Raw genomic sequence first — 19,080 nt, 5'->3', positions numbered from 1 at the left:
TCCTGCCAGGTCCCTAGGTCTCCTCACCTCTAGACCTGCCCCTGATCCCACCCTCCAGGAGATGGCAGGGTGGGGCACAGAGCAGGGACAGACTCTGGAGAGGATCAAGGAGGGCTGGCTGCAGCTGCCTGCTGCTGGTTCCCCACTCCTTGGGTACGGGCCACCCTCCAGCTCCTTCCTACGTCATCTGATCGGCAGGTCCGGGGGATGGGGGCATTCACTGAGCTGGGGGTTTTGGAGGTGTGGGGGAGGACAGGCTGACAAATGTCATTTCAGACTCATTGAGTTTGAGGGGCATGAGAAGTGCAAAGACATTTGTAAGTGGACAGGGCAGGAAGGAGGCACAGAACCTTCCAGAAGGTCAAAGACAGACTGGAGGAAGGGTAGGTGGAAGGAGCAGGGCCCAGCATAATAATAGTGAACATGTACATAGTGTTTTTTACATGCCAGGTATTGTTCTAGGTATTTTATAGGAATTATTACCTCATTCCATCCTCATAGCAACCCAAGGAGGTAAGTGGTTTCATTATCCACATTAGGTGAGGGTAAGGAGGCACAGAGAGGTTAGGTAACCCGCCCAAAGTCACACAGCTGGGGCCGGATTCGAACCCATGAAACCTCCCTCTAACTACAGTTGTGAGTGTGGGAAACCGGAGACAGAGCCCCGCGCTGGGAGATGGGACGCTCAAGTCCCAGTTCTGTCCGGTCACCCAGGCCCCCCTTCGTCCTCCCGCGGAGAAACCGACTAGGGTAGGAGCGCCCTCTCCTGGAAGGCGCTCTCCCGGCCGCATCCTCCGCCCCGGGCGCGGGCGGAAGGATCGCGGGCGAGCGGGCTACTGAGCGCCAGCCCCGGCTCCGCCCCCTTCCTTGAGGTCAGCCTCCTGGGCGGAGCCGCGGCCCAGGGGAAAGGCGCATTGGGGGAGGGGTGGGCCGCGTCTCCGGGCCACTCCCGGGCCACTCCCGGGCCCCGGCGCAGGCGGGTGGGCGGGAGGAGCACCGGCTGGCACTTGATTGGCAGCTGGGCCGGCCAGTCAGCCCGGGGCGTGGGGGCGGGGCGCGGCTCCGAGCGCGAAACATGGCCTGGCTGGGTGCTGGCGGCGGCGGCGGCGGCTACGACGAGGAGGGCGACGATAGCGTGTTCAAGGCGGCGGTGGAGGTCTTCGCGAAGCTGAAGGTGCTGCGGGGCCGAGGAGCCGCCCCGGGGCGGCTGGGGCCGGGCGGCGGGGCGGGCAGGGCCCGCTGCGGAAGGCGGCGCCGGGCGCGCCGCCCCAGTCGCCGCTGCAGGCTGCGCCCTGTGTCCTGCTGCGCGGGAAGGCTTGTGGGGCGTCCGTCTCGGCTCCTTGGGCGGCCCCAGGCCTTCATTCTCGCTGTCTCCACGGCCCATGCCTGGTACTTCAGGCAGGCGCCGTGCGCGTACCGCACCTGAACTTCTGTCGCTGCAAGGCCCGGCCGGGCGCGCGGAGTGAGTGCAGGGGCGGGCAGCGGGGGTCGGGGGCCACAGGCCCGGGACTCAAGGAGCTCGCGGGGTCCGGGGGAGACAGATGGGCGGGGTCCATGCCTCCTCCTCCGAGTCAGCGGCCAATCCCCGTGACAGCGGTGGTGAGGAGGCCCGCCCCGCGAGGTCAGGCAGCGGTCCCGGGACCGCTACCCGCGCTCCCCTCCCCTCTCCCACCCCGTCCCGGCTCTCCCCTCTCCCACCCCGTCCCGGCTCTCCCCTTATCCCCTCTCCTCTCCCCACCGCCCCGCGACACCTCCCTCCTGTCCGCGATCGGCCCCGTCGACCCTTTCCCGACCCTTTCCCTTTGCTCCCACAGCCTGGAGCCGGGATCGGAATCTCTCCGAAGCCCCTAGTTGCTACCAAGTCAAACTACCGCTTGCGCTCCGAGGGGGGCGTCCGTAAAGGAGGCGGAGTGGCGGGTGGCCGGAGCCGCGGATGAGGGGGAGTGAACTCTGGGCGCGATCGACAGCGCTGCCAGTGTGCCGGGCGCGCCCGGCGGGGGGGGTGGGGGGTGGGGTGTGTGTGACCCGCCTGGTGGGTGCTGGGCGGCCGGGAACGTGCGTGAACGGAGGTGCGCTGAGAGCGTGATTGCAGATGTGCGTTTCAGCCCTTCGCCGATGTTGGCTTTCTAAAGCTTCCTGGCTTTCCCTTTCCTTGCTTAGGACCTCAGCTGCCCCTTCCTCCAGGGTCTTTATATCACAGAACCAAAGACCATTCAGGAACTGCTGTGTAGCCCCTCGAAGTACCGCCTGGAAATCCTGGAGTGGATGTGTGCACGGTAACAGCCTGGTTCCTTCCTCCCCCACCCCTGGGGTACACGGGCACCACTCAACCCACCGGGGGGAAGGTGGGGTTTGTTCTTTATCTGAGGAGCTGCCCTCCATCCCCGGTCACTGTGAGAGCCTCTGCTTAGATAAGAAGTGAAGCCATGCTCAGATCTGGGGAGAAAGTGCCCTGGGCAGTGCTTCAGCTCGTCTGTTTGCCGCCTCACAGAAGCTGAGCTTGGCGTCTGAGCGTTTTTTCTTGCTGTAACTACTAGTTTCAGAGCTGGCAGGGACCTGGGAAATGATGTACTTCAGTCCTTTCATTTTCAGACTGGGAAGCTGAGGGTCAGGCTGGAGTCGAGAACTGTCTCAGGTCTTGCCACCGAGGAGTGGCAGGCAGGGCCAAGACCCCATTTCCCAGTCCTTTGGGTCAAGGTGCAGCTGGGTGTGTGTGCCTGGCACCGTGCAAGGGAAGCAAAGCCTGCCCAGGTGTCTGCATGTCACACATACTCGTATACAGCCTTCAAAGACCCAGCTCACACGTCCTGTCTCCTTTTAAGAAGTCTCCAGTTCCCAGGGCAAAACGTATTCCTCCTTCCTCTGGACACCCACAGCCTTTTGAGCGCACCCCTGCCAGAGCCCTCAGCCTGTTGGTTGGGTCTTGGCCTGCTGTCCTGTCTGGCTCTGCAGAGTACTGGGAGCTGCTGGAGGGCAGGCACCAGGTGGGACCCCCACCCCGGCCATCAGCCCCAGGTCGCAGTGCAGCGTTGCACATACTTGAGACATGCTCCGGGCTGTGGGGTGACAAGCAGGCGCACAGACACATGCTTACCGGGCTGCCACTCCCGGTGCCTCAGACACGGATGGGTGTCCTCAAGGAGCTGGGACTTCAGTGGCCACAGAGGCTCAGGCACCGATCCCAGTGTTGGGCGCACCTCTGCGGTCTTGAGTGCTGTGGATGTTGGCAGGGAGGAGGTGGCATTTGATCTGGGAGGGAACGAGTCATGGCGGGCACTCGTTTCCACAGGAGCGGGGAGTCAAGGTGTGGGAGGGAGAGCCGGGCAGCAGTGGCCTGAATGGCAGCCCAGGGCAGCTCATGTGGAGCCTTCCAAGCCACGTGAAGGCCTTTGAACTTTACGCTCTGGGCAGGACGGGTACGGGACCAGGGGAGTGACATACTGAAACTGGCATTTTTGGCAGGGTGACTTGGGAGTCCTGTGGTGGATGGATTTGGAGGGGAGAGGCTGGAGGCAGGGAGACCAATACGGAGGCTGCTGCAACAGCCCTGGGAAAAGATGGCAGGAGCCTGGCTTGGAATGGCAATGGCTCTCATGACAGGCACTGTTGGCCCTGGAGGTACCAGCGTCTGGTCCAGGAACCTGGGAGGAGAGATACTAGTGGGGATGGCCTGGGCTAGTTCGGGGATCTTGAACACGCTCCCAGGAGGAGGGAGGCCAGACTCAGGTCTTAGAGAGGCTCTCATGGGAGGGAGCCCAGAGTTGCCTGGCCCACGTGGAAGCTGGGGACTGGGTCCCTCTGCTGGCCAGAGGGGGCATGGGTGAGAGCCTCTGGCTGCAGTCCTCAAATGCTTTTAGTGCTTTTTTAAATACAAGAAACAGAATCCTTTTAAGAAGCAACCAGGGAATGTCCAGTTGCTTTTTATGATCCCAAGCTGGCAAAAGTGCCATAGGCCTTTCGATGGCCAGAGGATTGCACAGAGTCCAGTTTCTCCCAATTTCCTGCTGGCTTCTTTGCACGTGACTTCACCACTTCAGCCTCCTTTAGGGCCACCTATTCACCCCTGTCTGGGCGGAACCTGGAAACTGCACGCAGCATTGGCTGGGGGGCTGGGCGTGGTGGCCCTTGGGGTCCTCTATGCCCAGCTGGCCCTCAGCACGGGCGGGGCAGAGCTGTGGGGCTCCTAGATTGCTGAGTTTAAGGCGCATGGGTTTCCTTGGCTCCCGAAGAGCTGTACTTGAGTTCAGGGCCTTGAGCACCGTTAGTTTCTGCCCTGCTCCCTGCTGCTTCAGGAAAATCAACTTTAATGAAAGCCCTTTCTGAGTGAGGTCGCTTAGGCTTTCGGGGATTTATTCTTCAGCGTGTTGAAGTGGTTTGCTGAGGTCCAGCCTGATGGATCACTGAGTGCTCTCTGCTCTCTGGTGCTTTGTGAGTGGGAATGTTGCCTGGCAACCAGGCCCAGGGCCAGCCTCCCAGCTTTTCACACGGCGGGGGCTCCTCCTCCCGCCCCTTCTGGCCCAGCCCTCTTTGGCAGAACGGGTGGCTGCCCCGCCCCCTCTTCCCTGCAGTTCTGCAAGGGAAGGGGGGCTGGTGCCTCAGGTCGGGTCAGGGTGGCTCCACTAGCTCCCAGGGCCCCAGCATAGTTGGGGCAGGTGTGACCTGGGATGCAGGCGTTTGGAGGCATGGCCCCAGGGAAGCAACAGTGAGCCTTTTCCACCGAACACCGACCCTGCCCTCTCCCACCATGATGAGTGAGTCAGCAGGTCCCTGGGGCTGAGGCTTGGTCCCCCACGCTGCCATAGCAGGGCGGGGTCCTGGCCCCAGTCATCCTGGGGCTCCCTGGCAAGCAGCTGCAGCGAAGTTCCCATGGCCTCGGTGCTGTGCCAGGCCTGGAGCTTGGGGCTGGGACGCGGTGCTCAGACTGTGCCCCTCTCATTGAAGAGACCCAGTGAGAGACCTGTGCTGTGTGTTGCTTGTGACGCCTGCCGGTATATTGCACCCCTTACTGCCTTTGGATGTGGTCTGTGTCTGGAAATGGTTCTGCCCATCAGCTTGGCATCTTAAGGCAAGACGCTTACAGGTGGCCACCGTCCCGTTTATCTGTGTGATATCATCAAGGCTGGGGCTCCACCAAGCCAAGGGGGACAGCTGGGATTGCTGTGACCCCAGAGCCCATGCTAGGAGCCCTCGAATGGCTCAAAGCTGTGACCTGGGGTAGCACCATCTCCTGTTGACTATGTTAGTTTAAAAACATTCCCTCTGTTGAAAGAGCTAAGCACGGGCATTTACTAATGGCAGATTGTTCTGTGACAAGGGGCTGTGGTCATCCATTCGTTAATGCCCACTGGCCACCATTTCAGTGCTGGCTGCCATGTTAGGGCCTAGAAATAACAGAACAGAAAGTCAGCTCCTGGCCTCGGTGAGCCTGAAGTCTGGGAGGTGAGAGCGCAGTGGAAAGACAGCTCCCAGGCCCCGCAGTGACGGAGGGATGCCAAGCTGGCTGCAGGCATGTCCAGCCCGCCCCTGGCTTCCCTGGGGCGGTGATGTCAGCCGTGGCGTGGGCTTCACGGGATGAGCTGGAGCCGGCTCGGTGTGCTTGGCTTGGGCGGGAAGAAAGCGCTGCAGGCGGAGAAGGGCAGACACACACGTAGAGGTGCGAGAGGGGGCCAAAGCCAGGCCTGCAAGGACGCCAGAGCAGGGAGGGCCTTTTCGGACGTCCTCCAAACAGACCTGCGCCATGATTTCAAGAAAAGCCAGCCCCTGGGTTCCTCCTGATAGAGAGCTTAGCGCTCTGAGGAATTCAGTGTTCTCTCTTGGGCAGTCATTTCATCTCTTTTATTGTGAGAATTTTAATTTCAGTATTCAAATTCACATTTCTGAGGTAAACTTTCAGAAATATTTTGGTTTTTTGTTTCCCTGATAATTTATGGAGTTGAAGTCACATAAGGTTACCCATTTGAAGGTGAGTGTTCCAGTGGCATTTAGCGCCTAGGCACAAAGCTTCGCTTTTGAGAGCATGTGTAAGGGGGGGTGTGAGGGGCCCCTGCAGCCCACTCGGGCCTGACTGGTCTTGCTCTTTCCCTGCAGGGTCTGTCCCTCCTGGCAAGACAGGTTCAGCTCACCTAAGGGGGCCTCAGCCGAGGTGAAGATCCAAGGTGGGTCTCCGCTGGGGGAGTCTGGTGCTGAACGGTGGATTCGGGGCCATTCTCACCGACGCCACCGGGGGTCCGTCCACGTTGCGCCGGTGTGTGTGCGTGCACGCCACACGAGGCACTCCTGGGGGCACGCTGGGCAGCTCTCTGTGGGTCTGTGGGCCTTATCTTGGAACTGCTTCTTTTTGATCCTTTTTTGGCAGAAACTGTCCTTAACCCGGCAATGAACGTTAGGTAAAGGGGAGCGTACTGCAGTCCTCAAGATGGTGGCTGGCTCTTCGCCCACACAGCAGTGTTTCCAAAGGTCCATCCTTCCACGGGCCTGTATTCCCGCCCCCCCCACCAACCCCAGGGTGGGTGAGCTGGACCCCAGATTCCTGATCCGTGCCGCTGCTGGCACTGCCAAGTTAGTTATCTGGGGACAGTTGTCCCCGAGGCTGAAATGGGCCAGAAGAACAGGGGTTGTGTCCTGGAGCCTGCGGGGCTGGCCTGGGGGCCGGCCTGGGCTGCACAGAGGCGCTGCCCTTCCCCCTAGCGCTGTCATGTCCGGCACTTTCCTCCTGATGGGACCGTGTTGAGGCCGGGCGAGCCTGGTCGTCAGGCCACACCTGAATCCTCTAACACACGTGCGCGCACAGGTGCCGACCCTGGCCCTTGCCGCTCCCGGCCTCGGTTTCCTCTTCTGTAAAGCGTGGTGCTCAGCCTTGCCGCCCCATGGGAGTGCGCTGAGTGCAGAGCGCTTGTGAAAGAGTGTAATTGGGAGAAACCGGGACAGGTAGGGGGTTAGAAGTCACAGCTTCACGTGGCAGGTATTTATGGAGCACCCACTATGCGCCCGGCACTGTTGTAGGTGCTGGCGCTGCAGCAGTGAATCAGTCGTGCTGCTGTCACGGAGCTCGCTTGCTAGCTGGGAGAGACAGGCGACGCGCAGAAGGCGGCAGACTTCTCAGTGTATCAGATGGTGAGAAGCGCCGTAAGCAAGCCAGGTGAAGGCAAGGTGGTGGTCGGGTGGGTTGGGAGAGGGGTGGAGCTGTTGACACAAGATGGCTGGGGAAGGCCTCTGTTTAAAAAAACAGAGCCGTGCAGGAAGGGAGGAAGTGAGCCAGGCAGGTATCAGGAAGATTAGTGTTCAGGGCAAGAGCACAGCGAGCGCAAGGGGCCTGAGGTAGGCTTGTGTGTGGCTGGCAGCTTGGAGGAACAGCCAGCAGGCCGGGGTGGCTGACGTAGAGTGTAGAGTGAGGGCAAGGGGTGGGATGAGGTCAGAGGGGCCACGGGGCCAGATCAGGCCAGGCCTTGTGGGCCGCAGAAGGATGTTGGCCTTTATTCTGAGGAGGGCTGCAGCCTGCCTTTGAGTTTAACAGGGCACGGGTCCGGCCACGCTGAGACTCGGTTGTGGGCTAAGTGAGAGGGGGGCCAGGGGGTCCGCAAGGATTTGGGGTGAAGGGATGTGGCCTGAGCCCGTGCGCTTGGGGGTATAACTGGCATTTGTACCGTGTCTCCGGGATGACTGATGCTTTCACATAGATGCTCTGCTTGCTTCTAGCGCCAAACCTTCCAAAGCAGATGCGTGTTCTGCCACTGAGGCATATGAGGGCGGGAGCTGTGAGGGGTAAGGGCATTGCTGCAGGGCTGGGGGGAGGGGGTATGGAGCTAGCATTGGCCCCAGGCTTTCTGGCTCCAGGTCCTGGCCTTTCTTTGTATACCAGATGGTTACTCAGAAAATGCCCAGGGCTCCCTGGAAGATGTGGCCGAGCATTCCTTGCACCACGCAGGGACTCAGTTTCCCAATCTGTGAAATGAAAGAGTTGCCACCTCCTAGGGTTGCCAGCAAAATGAAGGGACATGATGGTATGAAAGGTGTGTAGGAGATTGACAAATGTGAGACGGTTCCTTTTGCTTTGGCTTGGCGAGGTCTCTGAAACGGTGGCACACAGCATGTTTGGAAGGTTCCCTGGCCTCTGTGGGCTCCTCAGGCAGCTGGCTGGCTTCTGCTAGAAGCAAGAGTTCCCTATATGGAAGAGCATTGAATGCGACCTCTTATTTCAGGTGAGGAAACTGGCCCCCTGAGAAGGGCAGTGACTGGGTATAGGTCACACAGCAAGAGGCACTCCTGGCGCCTGCGGTGTCCGCCACCTGTGTCCTCGTTTTACCTGGGTCTTCCAGGCCCAGCCCGGCCTCACGGGTGCTGGGCCTGCTGACGCTAGAGCAGGAGCACCCTTACCAGGGAAGCACTCGGCACCCTGCATGGGTGTGTGGTGTCCTTGCCTGTTTGGGTGGGTGTCTGCGGTAACTGGATCCTTGTGTTCCAACAGAGATGGTGAACCTGGGCCATGAGCTGATGTTGTGTGGGCTGGATGACCACGAGCTCCTGAAGGTAAGAGAAGGCCCTCTGTCCCCATGGGCCGGGGGCCTCGGTGACGCTGAGGTGGGCATGGGAGGGCTTTCTTCCCTCAGGCCCAGGAGCTAGCACCCACAGTCCCCGCTTCTTAGCCCCCTGGGGCAGGAACCCATAGGATTCCTTTGGGTAGACCCCAGCCATCCCTAGGGCCGAGAGGGGTGGGTGGCTGAGGAGGCCGAGAAGGATCTTTGGCTTCTGATGACCAAAGGGACAGAGAGCACATCCTGTCCTTGGTGGATGACTTCATACACACCGACGCCATGGTAAGTACTTTACATGCCAGTAATTGTCACACCCACACTTGGCAGGAGGTACTGGTCTTAGCCCCATCTCATGGGGAAGGTGACAGACAAGTCTCTCAAGGTTACCCAGTGACAGAGCCTGGCCTCAAACCCAGGCTTCTGGCTCCAGAGCCCATGCACTTTCCCCCATGTGCTGCCCACCCGTGGGTTTCCATGCAGAGGCAGGCCTAATCCACCCCCATATCAGTCAAAGAAACCCTGCCACCTACCCTTAAAACTTAAAAAGAATATTTGAAAGAATTATTTTCACATTTTGGCTGTTACAAACAACGCTGTGACTGTTCTTTATACGTTTTTGACAGAAGACATGTTTTCAGTTCTCTTGGGTATATAGCTAGGAGCGGAATTGTTTAACTTTTTGAATTTTTCGAATATGTTTAACTTTTTGAGGAACTGCCAAACTGTTTTCCAAAGTGGCTGCGCCACTTTACATCCTCACCAGCAATGTACGAGGGTTCCAGTTTCTCCACATCCTCACCAACACTTGTCATTGTAGCACTTGTTATTATCTTTTTGATACCAGCCATCCTGGTGGGTGTGAAGGGCTATCTCATTGCGGTTTTGATTTGCATTTCCCTGATGACTAATGATGTTGAACATCTTTTCATGTGCTTATTAGCCATTTATATATCTTTTTTGGAGAAAAGTCTCTATTCACTTCTTTTGCCCACTTTTTAATTGGGTTATTTGTCTTTTTATTATTGAGTTGTAAGAATTCTTTATATATCCTGGATATAAGTCACATCAAATATTTGATTTACAAATATTTTCTCCCATTCTGTGGATTGTCTTTTCACTTTCTCGATGTGTCCTTTGGAGCACAAAAGTTTTTAGCGTTGTTGAAATCCAATTTATCTATTTTTCTTTTGTTGCTTGTGCTTTTGGTTTCATATATAAGAATCTATTGCCAAATCTAGTCATTAAAATTGACACCTGTGTTTTCTTCTAAGAGTTTTATAGTTTTAGCTCTTATATTTAGGTCTTTGACCCATTCTGAGTTAGACTTATGTGTGGTGTAAGGTATGTATCCAACTTCATTCTTTTGCATGTGGCTGTCCAGTTTTCCCAGCACCATTGAAAAGACCTTGGTGGCATCCTTGTGGAAAATCAATTAACGTAGAAGTGAGGGTTTATTTCTGGATTCTCCATTCTATTCCATTGATTTATATGTCAGTACCACACTGCCTTGATTACTGTACCTTTGTAGTAAATTGTGACATGTGAATCCTCCAACTCTGCTCTTTTTTAAGGTTGTTTTGGCTATTAGGGGTCCCTTGAGTTTGCATATGAACTTTAGAATCAGCTTGTCAATTTGTGCAAAAAATCCAATTGGGATTTTGATGAAGATTGTGTTGAATCTGTAGATCACTTTGGCAAGTATTGCTATCAACCATATTAAGTCTTTCTATCCTTGAGCGTGGGCTGTCTTTCCACGTATTTAGGTTTTCTTTAATTTTTCTTAGAGATGTTTTGTAGCTTTCAGTGTACAGGCTGTGAGGGGCACTTACCCTTTCCTGGGCTTGGGGGGGTCTCCTGGAGCCGGGTCTACTGAGGAGGGGACGGCACGCAACCCTGGCCGCTGGTCAAGGCTTTGTGAGATCCTGAGTGGCACTTGGTTTCATGTTTCGGCCCAGGCTTTCCGCTGTCTAGACAGTGTCCCACCTCCCACCTCCTATTCCCAGGCTGCCCCTCAGGTGTATCATTCAGGCTCAGTGTTGTTTGGGCAGGTTGGGAGAATGAGTCAACAAGAGGTAGTGATGAGCAGCCAGTGGCAGGCCGAGGGCAAGGAGATGGAGATGCCAGAAGCTTCCAGAGGCACTGGTCCTGTCAACGTGGCTACACAGCCGAGAGCCAGGCTTGCCGGGGGTGCCAGGCAGCCTCAGCCATGAGACTCGTGAACGGGGAACTGAGCTGCAAACATGATAGCAGAATGTGGCCCTGTCCCCAGATCTGCTCCCCACACAGGGCTGCCCGGCCTGAGATGCCACTAGGAGCCTCTCAGCCCTCTCCCTCTCAGCCCACTTTATTTATTTATTTATTTACTTTAAACATCTTTATTGGAGTATAATTGCTTTACAGTGGTGTGTTAGTTTCTGCTTTATAACAAAGTGAATCAGGTATATGTATACATACATCCCCACATCTCCTCCCTCTTGCGTCTCCCTCCCACCCTCCCTATCCCACCCCTCTAGGTGGTCACAAAGCACCGAACTCTCAGCCCACTTTAAATGCAGGTGCTTCTTGGAGGGCTTTATACTGAGTCACCAGTGGCGCTGGCTGAGCGCATCACTCTGGTGCGTTCCTCAGAATAGCGATGTGTCAGGGCAGGCCAGTGAGGAGCTCGAGCGGAGAGCCGGGCCCAGCTTGCCTCCCAGCATCCTTGCTTGCGCAGGGCTCTTGGGAGCAGGCTGGGCCTCTCAGGTTGTATTTACATCATGGGGATCATCCGCGAGCCTCCTCCCCTTTCTGGAAGGAGGAAGGAGTTGAGCTCCTGGCCGGACAGCTCCCTGCTGGGAGACCCAGCCGCCTTTGGGGTAGGGGCTGAGTCAGCTGCCGCTTGGGAAGCCTGCCTGTAAGGCCTGGCTGCTTGCCGCCCCTTGGGGACGAGTCCTTGTTCCCCGCAAGGAGTGGATTCGGCACAGGCCACAGCCACGGCCTGTCTTGCTGTGCCAGGGGCCCCAAGCCAGTCCACGACGCTGCTGGGTAGGGGGCAGGTTGCTAGTGGCCCGGCGGGGCCAGCTGCGGGCTGGGGGCACGTGGCATGCCTGGCTAGTGAGTGCATGTGGCCTTCCCTGCCCAGGGCCGGGCCTGTGCCCAGAAGCAGCTGCGCTTCATGGACCAGCTGCTGGACGTGGTCTGGAGCCTGACTGTCGGAGGCTCCAGCTGCCTCAGGTAAAGGCTCGGGACGGGCCCTCCCTGGAACGGCCGGTGGGCGCCCTTGGTCCTCCATCTGGAGCTGGCGGGGCTAGGGGCCCAGCCCCGGGCACATCTCCGGCTGGGGCTCCGCTCCCCGCTCCCGTAGAGGCGGCTGCTCCCTGGCCCGGGAGCTGTGGGCCGCAAGCCTAGGCAGGAAGCCCCACCCCACGCCGGGGTGCCGCCCGAGGTGCCAGGCTGTCGGCATGAAGGTGTGGTGCGGGCCTCGGAGAACACGGGCTGCCCCCGGCGGAGGGCGGGCACCCGCGGTGTCTCCGCACGTGGGTGGGCTCTCGGAGACCGGAGGAGATGCCTTCTCCTGGCCTGTGCGCCCGGTCTCGTCTGGCCTCTTGGGTCTCTGGCCAGTGATGGCGCGGCCGTGGGGCTGCCTTTGCAGCGTGAAGGAGCACTTCGAGGACACCAGGGAGAAGAATGAGGTGCTGCTGGGGGAGTTCTTCTTGAGCCCCCGCCTGCGGACGCTCCTGAGCCCCGAGCGTGACGCGTGGCCCCTGGGCGTGCAGCCACCTCTCGACAAGCAGAGCAACGCCTGGCAGAGGTACACGCCCTGCTCCGTCTGTTACCTGGGACAGAGCCTTCTGTGCGTGGCCCACAGGTGCCCCAGTGCCCGTGATGGCACAGGGCAGAAGTGTGCCCCCTTCTCTCCCTGCAGGGCCAGCCCCTCCATCGAGTCAGAGGAGGACACGGTGGCAGAGCTGGCCAGGCAGCTGCAGGAGAGCGCCTCGAAGCTGCAGTCGCTCAGGGTGGAGGTGAGGTGCCGGCCGTAGGGGCGGCAGGGGCCCCGCTACGTGTCCTAAGGCGAGGCACGTCGCCCACCCCAGCCTCAGACACCCCGTCTTTACGATGAGTGTGTCGGGAGGCCTGAGCGAGGTGGTGGGTGCCCACCAGCTTCTAGAACGTGATGGGTGCTCAGGCTCCGTGAGGGCAGGAGTGGGGAGGCTTTTTGAGGAGTGGACAGGACCGTCCTCGGGTGGGCTTTTGGCATGTGACCCTCCCCGCAGCCCTGGGCCCAGCCTCATTACTGAGGTCGCGAGGGGGACGTTGAGGCCCATGCAGGCCTCTGGTCTTCTGTCTGCCTCCCAGTCTGCGGAAGCATGGAGTGGGCGGCAGACCCCGCCCACAAAGGGGGTTAGGGACCTGGTGCCCCGTGACAGGCAGGGCAGCCTCAAGGGACCCTCCGCCTCTGGCTTTGCAGTACTTTGCGCAGCACAAGCAAGGAGCCGCTGTGGGCGGGGCCGACGCCAGCACCCTAGACCAGAAGCTGCGCCTGGTCATCTCTGACTTCCGGCAGCTCATCGTGGCTTTCCTGCAAGTCTATGACGATGAGCTGGGAGAGTGCTGCCAGCGCCCAGGCCCCAACCCCCGCCCGTGCGGCCCCATCGTCCAGGCCGTGTACCAGACTCTGACCTCATGCAGCCAAGTAAGCGTCACCCTCACCCCTCCCTCTCCCTCCCAGGTGCCGCTCCAGCCCCCAGTGAGGGACCTCAGGGCTTGGACAGGCTTGGACTCCCTGCGAGTGGGTGGCATGCTGAGCTCTGGGCTCCAGGCCCCAGGCCTCAGTCTGGGGCTTTGGGTCGGTTGGGGCAGGCACTTCTTGCGGTGCCATGGAGGGGATGAGGGCTGATGGGGATGTCCCCCTGTGGGTCCCCCTGCATTTCAGGAGGGTGCCAACTGAGCCAAGACCCCGGGTGCAGAAGAGGCTTGTGCACGGCCTGCACTGGGTCCCAGCTGAACGTGGGAGGCCCTCGCCCCGCCTCCAGCTTCTGTCCCTGTACTGGCCTCGCTCTGTCTTCATGAAACTCCCAAATGTATCACAGCCTGTTCGTTCTTGTGTGGCCAAGAACTATGCCAGACAGATAGACAGATGTTTGCCTGTCTGTGCCCTTGACCCGGTTCAGACAGATGAGAAAAAGTGGCCTCACGCTGCTGCGCTGACGACATCAGTATTGACTCAGGTCCCCAGAGGCTGGCCTGGAATGCTAGGTTTGGTTATGATTGTGAGTACAGTTGCCATGCGTGGAACTCTGGCATTGGCTCAGGGCTTCCATGATGCCGGCCTTGGTTTTTTAACAAAAAAGCTCCTAGACTTCCAAACCTCTGACCAGCTTGTCCTTTGCGATTCTACCAACAGGCTGAGTTAGGGCACAGTCCTCTCCCATCAGAAATGCCCTTTTACCTTGGGACAGTGTTCTTCCCACCGTGACCCTGGCTTTGCGTGGCCTCAGTGTGGGATGGGGTCCATGATAGCGTGGCGTCCCCGCCGGGCCAGGGGGGAGGGAGTTAGGCTGGGGAGCTCTGATGGGTGACGTTCGGCATCAACCTGGGTGGGAAGCAGGACACGCCTTCTGTGGGTCAGACCACCAGCATTCAAGCCCACAAGTCCCCTCCCTCCCTCCCTCCCTCCCAGCTGTTGAAAGCGGTCGTGGAGGTCACTGACACCTCGGTGAAAGCCGTGCAGATGGCGAAGCAGCAGCAGGGCAAGCAGATCTGTTGGGGCAGCGACAATTCTGTGATGAGTCTAGGTATGTGGTCACCACCTCTCTGTGGCTGTGGCCACCCGTTTGGTGGTCAGGGGCAGGGCCTTCGCGGTACACCTCGGCTTAGCGCCTGCCTCCTTCTGTGCATGACCCGCATCTGGGGACTGGCCCCTTACTTTTTTTCTTCTTTTTCCAATGCTTAAGGTTTTCCTTCCCTTGAAAACGCTTCTGACAGGTTATAAAATAAAAACATTAATTGTAGGAAATTGGGATAATGTAAAGACGTGCAGAGGTTAACTAAAAACATTGCATAATGTGGTGGTCCAGAGATGGTCGGTGTTAATATTTTGGTCTATTTCCCTCTATTCCGTTTCCTCTCATCATTTTTTATTTCTTTGTGCAAGGTGAGTAGAATTACAACATGTGTACACTATTATATTCTTTCCCTTGGATCTCATTTTAAGCGTTTCCCCATGTTCTCGAAGTCACATTTTTAATCATCAAACACTTCCTTTCAGGCATTTGCTATAATTTACTTAACATTTTCTACTACTGACCCTGTAGGTCATTTTCAGTTTTATACACATGATGCTGTCGCAGGATTTACAATAGTGACAAATGGAAACAATCCAAGGTTTTACCCTTGGGTAATGCTTGGGTAAATAGTGGTATATGAATATGGTGGGACAGTATTTGTTGTTTCAAAACTTGGTTACAGTGACATGAGCAAATGTGTATCGTGTAATGTTAAAAGGAAAATGCAGGTTAAAAACGAAATATACAGTATGATTTCACTTATCTAAAGGGAAAAAAATGTAGAAGAATCCCTTGTAGGAGTTCAGCTAGAACATGGACATTGGTTTGCTCTGTGTTGGAATCAGAGGTGTTTTAGTTCATTTACTCTTTCTTCGTCCTGCTCTGCAGCCTTCACATATTCCCCAGTGAACATGTATCACGCAGAGGATTTCTCCCCTGATTGTCAATGTTTAAAAAAGGTCGCAGTGAACATGTTTCGACATTTGTGCTTCCGTCCTGAGGCGGGGTTCCCGCCGTCGTGTCAGTGAGGCCAGGCTTCTCACTGTTGTGAGGCCAGCGGTCTCCATCTGACTGATCCTCGTCAGCGCTGGCTTTGAACCTTCCAACCTTTCTGCTGTTGGAAAGGGGCAAAGTTGTATCTGAATTTAATTTTAAACTTTTTTTCTGAGTAAGTCTATTTTTCTTATGTAAAAAAACACTCAGAAAAGGTTTTTGTTGTTGTTGTTCTTTTGTGATAAGAAAAATAGCCTTTTCTCTCTCTGAGTCTTAGAGAGAGAAAAGTGAAAAGTTGGATATTTCCCCTTCAATCCAGTTCCAATGACTTTAAAGCCAGTACTTGTGTAACCACAACCCCGGCTAAGAAACAGAACACGCCTCGCACGCTAGAGACTCGCACCGCCTCTGCCTGCCCGCAGCGAAGCGCTGTCCTCGCCCGCGGAGAATCCTCTCCCTGTGCTCCCACCGCCCACATGGGCGTCTGTGATCTGCTGACGTCCGTCGGCACGTAGCTGAGGCCCTTGCACGGTCCCCTCTCTCTTCCACTCTCCCACCTCTCTTGCCCTTTGGCTTCTGGCAGTCTGATGATAGTGTGTCTTGGTGAGGGTCGCTTTGCGTTTCTCTCATTTGGAGTTTTTTGAGCTCCTTGGGTATGTAGCTTCATGTTTCTCGTCCACACTCGGCCAGGTGGCTGGCGACCCTTCCTCCGCACTTCCTGTTGCTCCCACCCTCTTAGAGGCCGAGCAGAGGCGCCGGCTCAGGGCCTTCTCAGGTCTCTCCTGGGTGCCCGCACCACCCCGGGCGTGCGCGTGGCCTTCTAGATTCCCAGGACTGTCAGAGCTCTGCAGAGCCCTCGTGGGCATCTCATTTCCCATCCACTCCTTCTGCGCCTTCTGGTTGGTCTACTGTTTGCCCCAACTCTCATCCACCGCCTGAGGCAGCGGCGACTCCAGCATTTGCCTGTCAGTCCCCCCCACCCAATGCACCCCCAAGGACTGGCTTCAGGCCACATAGCCCCAAGCCCTCCCTTGGGGAGCTGTCTGCGTGAACTCGCTGGGCTTCTCGCCGCTCTTGGCCTCGCACACACACTCGCCACTTGTATCCCTGGGCACCCAGGAGTGCCTCTCCTTTCTGACTGAACTGCAGCAGAAGCCTCTATTTAAACATCCATCCTAACGTTTATCCTCGTCGCCGCTGTTGCTGTGACTCTCACCCCTGTGCTTGCAGCCCATGCCCTCATTAGTATATGAATGACCACGAGTGCTCTCCACGGCGTGCCACCTGCCCCGTGCTCACAGGACAGCGGCAGCCTTCGCCTTTCCCGTCTAAGCTGTGTGAACCCCTCCGCTTCCCCTCTGTGTTGTGCCTGCAGAGAAGTGTCTGCTTGCCCTGGATTCCAGAGAGTCTTGAGGGCAAGCGCCTCACCAAAGGGGGCAGCGCCCTTTTCCCATCCAGCCCTCCAGCCCAGCTGTGGTCAGTGTCGCTTCCTCATTTTGTTTGAGACTCGTTCTTGGGCTATAGACACAGCAGAGAAATGATCCCTGGCAACTCCACACCAGGGGCCAGTTGGAAGGGCCTTGGCGTTTCCCTTGTGTCCACCTGAGAGTAAGGGCCTTGGTCTCTGCGACCTCAGGCCTGCCACTGTGGGAGGTCCGTGTGTCTGTGCTACTTCACCTCCCGGTATAAGAAGCTAGGCCACCGATCTGGGTGCCAGTAGCCAGGCTATGTTGGTCGCACGTCCCCATGCCTGAAGTGAGGGGCTTGAGTGAGGGGACCGGGTGCGCCTGCAGGGCTGCCGCCCAGAGCCGTGGCCTCGAGTGTGTGGGCGGGGCCTTGGCGATGTGGGTGGGCAGCTGGTCCCATCGTCATTCATCAGTCACCCGTCATTCATCAGTCACCGGCTCGACTGGGCGGGCCCCAAAGCCCCTTCTGCCTCCCAGGCCATCAAAATATCAATGCATTTTGAAAACAAACAGGTTTCTGGAAGCAGGAAAGTCCATGGAGGCAATTCGCTGGATGCGGTGGGGGGAGAAAGCTGCAACCAAGAGGACAGCCCGAAGGAGCAGTGCGGGGGCCAGGCTGCCTGGTGGAACCACCATAGTCCCAGGGCTGTGTGGCCGGCAGTCCCAGGGAGGGGACAGTGGCAGGTGGGCTGGAAGCAGAGGGCGTAAGCAGAGCAGGTCTGTACAGATTGGCGCTCCCAGGGAGGCTAGCCTGCTCTTCTGTGAGGAAAATGATTGACACGAATGGCAAGCTCGGGCTCCTGACACGGCTGGTGGCCAGGTGAAACCCACCTCTTTCTGGCCTCTGAGGGTCCATGGCGTGAGGGCTGGTCCCTGCCTGCTCCTGCTGCCCAGGCCTCCTCTCCCCAGCCTGGACCAACACCACAGAAGAGAGAAGAAAGGCCTGGAAAAGTAGGCCTAATGGGTCATTCAGATAAGAACTTTCCAACCAAGTTGAATTAACATAGTATCTTGTCCGAACATACCTAGGAAACTAGGAAGAACCAACAAGGGGAAACGCAAGCAGACAGTCTTAGGAGTTAAGAATGGTTGTCAGAGTGTTCAGGAAAACCATGCAAAGAGTAGAAAACGGATGAGGCAACAAATCTTGCGAATAGAAAAGGGGCAGATAAACAAAACGAGGACAAAGAAAAGCAGCACAGAGGCCTGACACAGAGGAAGGAAGGGAGGAGGGGGACGGAGGTCGCAGAGCTGAGGGCTGAGTACAGAGAAGATGGACCCCGAAGACGCATCCCCAGGCCTAGTCTCCTGCAATCTGGAGTAGCAGGGACGCAGCAGCAGGGCCCAGGCTTCCAGAGACAACAGGACCCAGCCAAGCCCTGAGCCAAGAGAAGGCAAGGCAGCAACGAGGGCCTGGAACAAAGGAGAGACGTGTGAGCCGAGGACGCGCCCAGGGTCAGGGGAGCCCCACGAGCAGAGCGGGGCTGGGGCATCTAGAGGTTGGGAAAACCTGAGGATTTAGTAAAGGCAAATGACACCCCCAAATCCTATCTGCGGAGAGATGTGATCGTCCCCAGAGGGAGTGTTGATGGTGAGTAGGGAGGGTGGCTGAGGCCCACCGCGTGATTCCTGACTTCAGAGTCACCCTTGGGGTGGGCGCGACCAAATGCCAGTTGCCGACGTTGCCGTGTGGGAGGGCAGAGGTCGGGTGGGCACCGGTTGCTGGGCTGCCTAAAATCCACACAGCATCAAGATCAGAACAGCCTCTCGCTCCTGGGTTCTGGGGAGAGGGCTGGGCAGGGACGTGGCCAAGCGAGTGGACCCCGGCCGGCGCTCAGCCTGGCGCCCACGGGGGCTTCCAGCCGTGCTCACCAGCCCCTGGCCCCCTTCATGGCTCCTGGCTCGGGGGGGAGGGGGCCTGGGGCCTGAGGAAGGCCAGTGGAGAGACGGGCTGGGAAGCGCTGGATTGACTTTGCCGTTTTCTTCTCTCTGCAGCCATCAGAATGGAAGGGGTAACCTGGAAATACAAGGTCTTCAGCAACGGCCTGCCCGATGGCCTGCAGTAGCCCCCGTGTTCCCGGGGCTGCCCTCCGCATGCTCCGTGCCTTCAGCGACTGGGGGGGGGGTGTGTGACGAGGGGCCGAGGGTGGGGCGGGGCCGTGTGAGCTGGGGACAAAAGAAAGCTCAGGTTCTAACAAGTTGCCTCCAGCCTACTTTTTTATTTTTGTAACATCTTTCTTGAAGTATAATTGCTTTACAATGGTGTGTTAGTTTCTGTTGCATCACAAAGTGAATCCTGGCCCTCATCTGTGCGGCCTGGGCTGC

General features: G+C 57.6%; 1 protein-coding gene across 6 annotated transcripts; it reads left to right on the top strand.

Moving 5' to 3' along the window:
- Positions 1-1,031: 1,031 nt before the first annotated feature.
- Positions 1,032-18,870, top strand: HAUS7 (HAUS augmin like complex subunit 7). Of its 6 annotated transcripts, none has more exons than XM_068533446.1 (11): positions 1,032-1,174; positions 2,161-2,276; positions 6,088-6,155; positions 7,003-7,113; positions 8,465-8,526; positions 11,653-11,744; positions 12,163-12,321; positions 12,436-12,532; positions 12,979-13,203; positions 14,191-14,305; positions 18,751-18,870. In XM_068533446.1, exons 1-11 carry the CDS (start codon positions 1,076-1,078, stop codon positions 18,819-18,821), a joined length of 1,215 nt encoding a protein of 404 aa, XP_068389547.1. In that variant the 5' UTR covers positions 1,032-1,075; the 3' UTR covers positions 18,822-18,870. The 6 variants fall into 6 exon arrangements, with proteins under 6 accessions (XP_068389547.1, XP_068389552.1, XP_068389548.1 ...); XM_068533451.1 differs by lacking the exons at positions 7,003-7,113; positions 18,751-18,870 and adding exons at positions 17,793-17,843; positions 17,918-18,704; XM_068533450.1 differs by lacking the exon at positions 1,032-1,174 and adding an exon at positions 1,246-1,462.
- The last annotated feature ends 210 nt before the right edge of the window (positions 18,871-19,080 follow it).

Source organism: Eschrichtius robustus, chromosome X (genome assembly GCF_028021215.1).
Source record: "Eschrichtius robustus isolate mEscRob2 chromosome X, mEscRob2.pri, whole genome shotgun sequence".
Lineage (NCBI taxonomy): Eukaryota > Metazoa > Chordata > Mammalia > Artiodactyla > Eschrichtiidae > Eschrichtius > Eschrichtius robustus.
Note: the sequence above shows the minus strand (reverse complement) of the source record. Positions and strands in the feature narration are given on the sequence as shown.

Excerpts from the sequence above, each read along its gene's own strand:
- HAUS7 (XM_068533451.1), top strand. The coding sequence starts at position 1,076 with ATGGCCTGGCTGGGTGCTGGCGGCGGCGGCGGCGGCTACGACGAGGAG. Across the intron at positions 2,277-6,087 it reads CTGGAGTGGATGTGTGCACG|GGTCTGTCCCTCCTGGCAAG; the intron begins GTAACAGCCTGG and ends CTTTCCCTGCAG. Across the intron at positions 17,844-17,917 it reads AGTCTTAGGAGTTAAGAATG|GGGCAGATAAACAAAACGAG; the intron begins GTTGTCAGAGTG and ends CGAATAGAAAAG.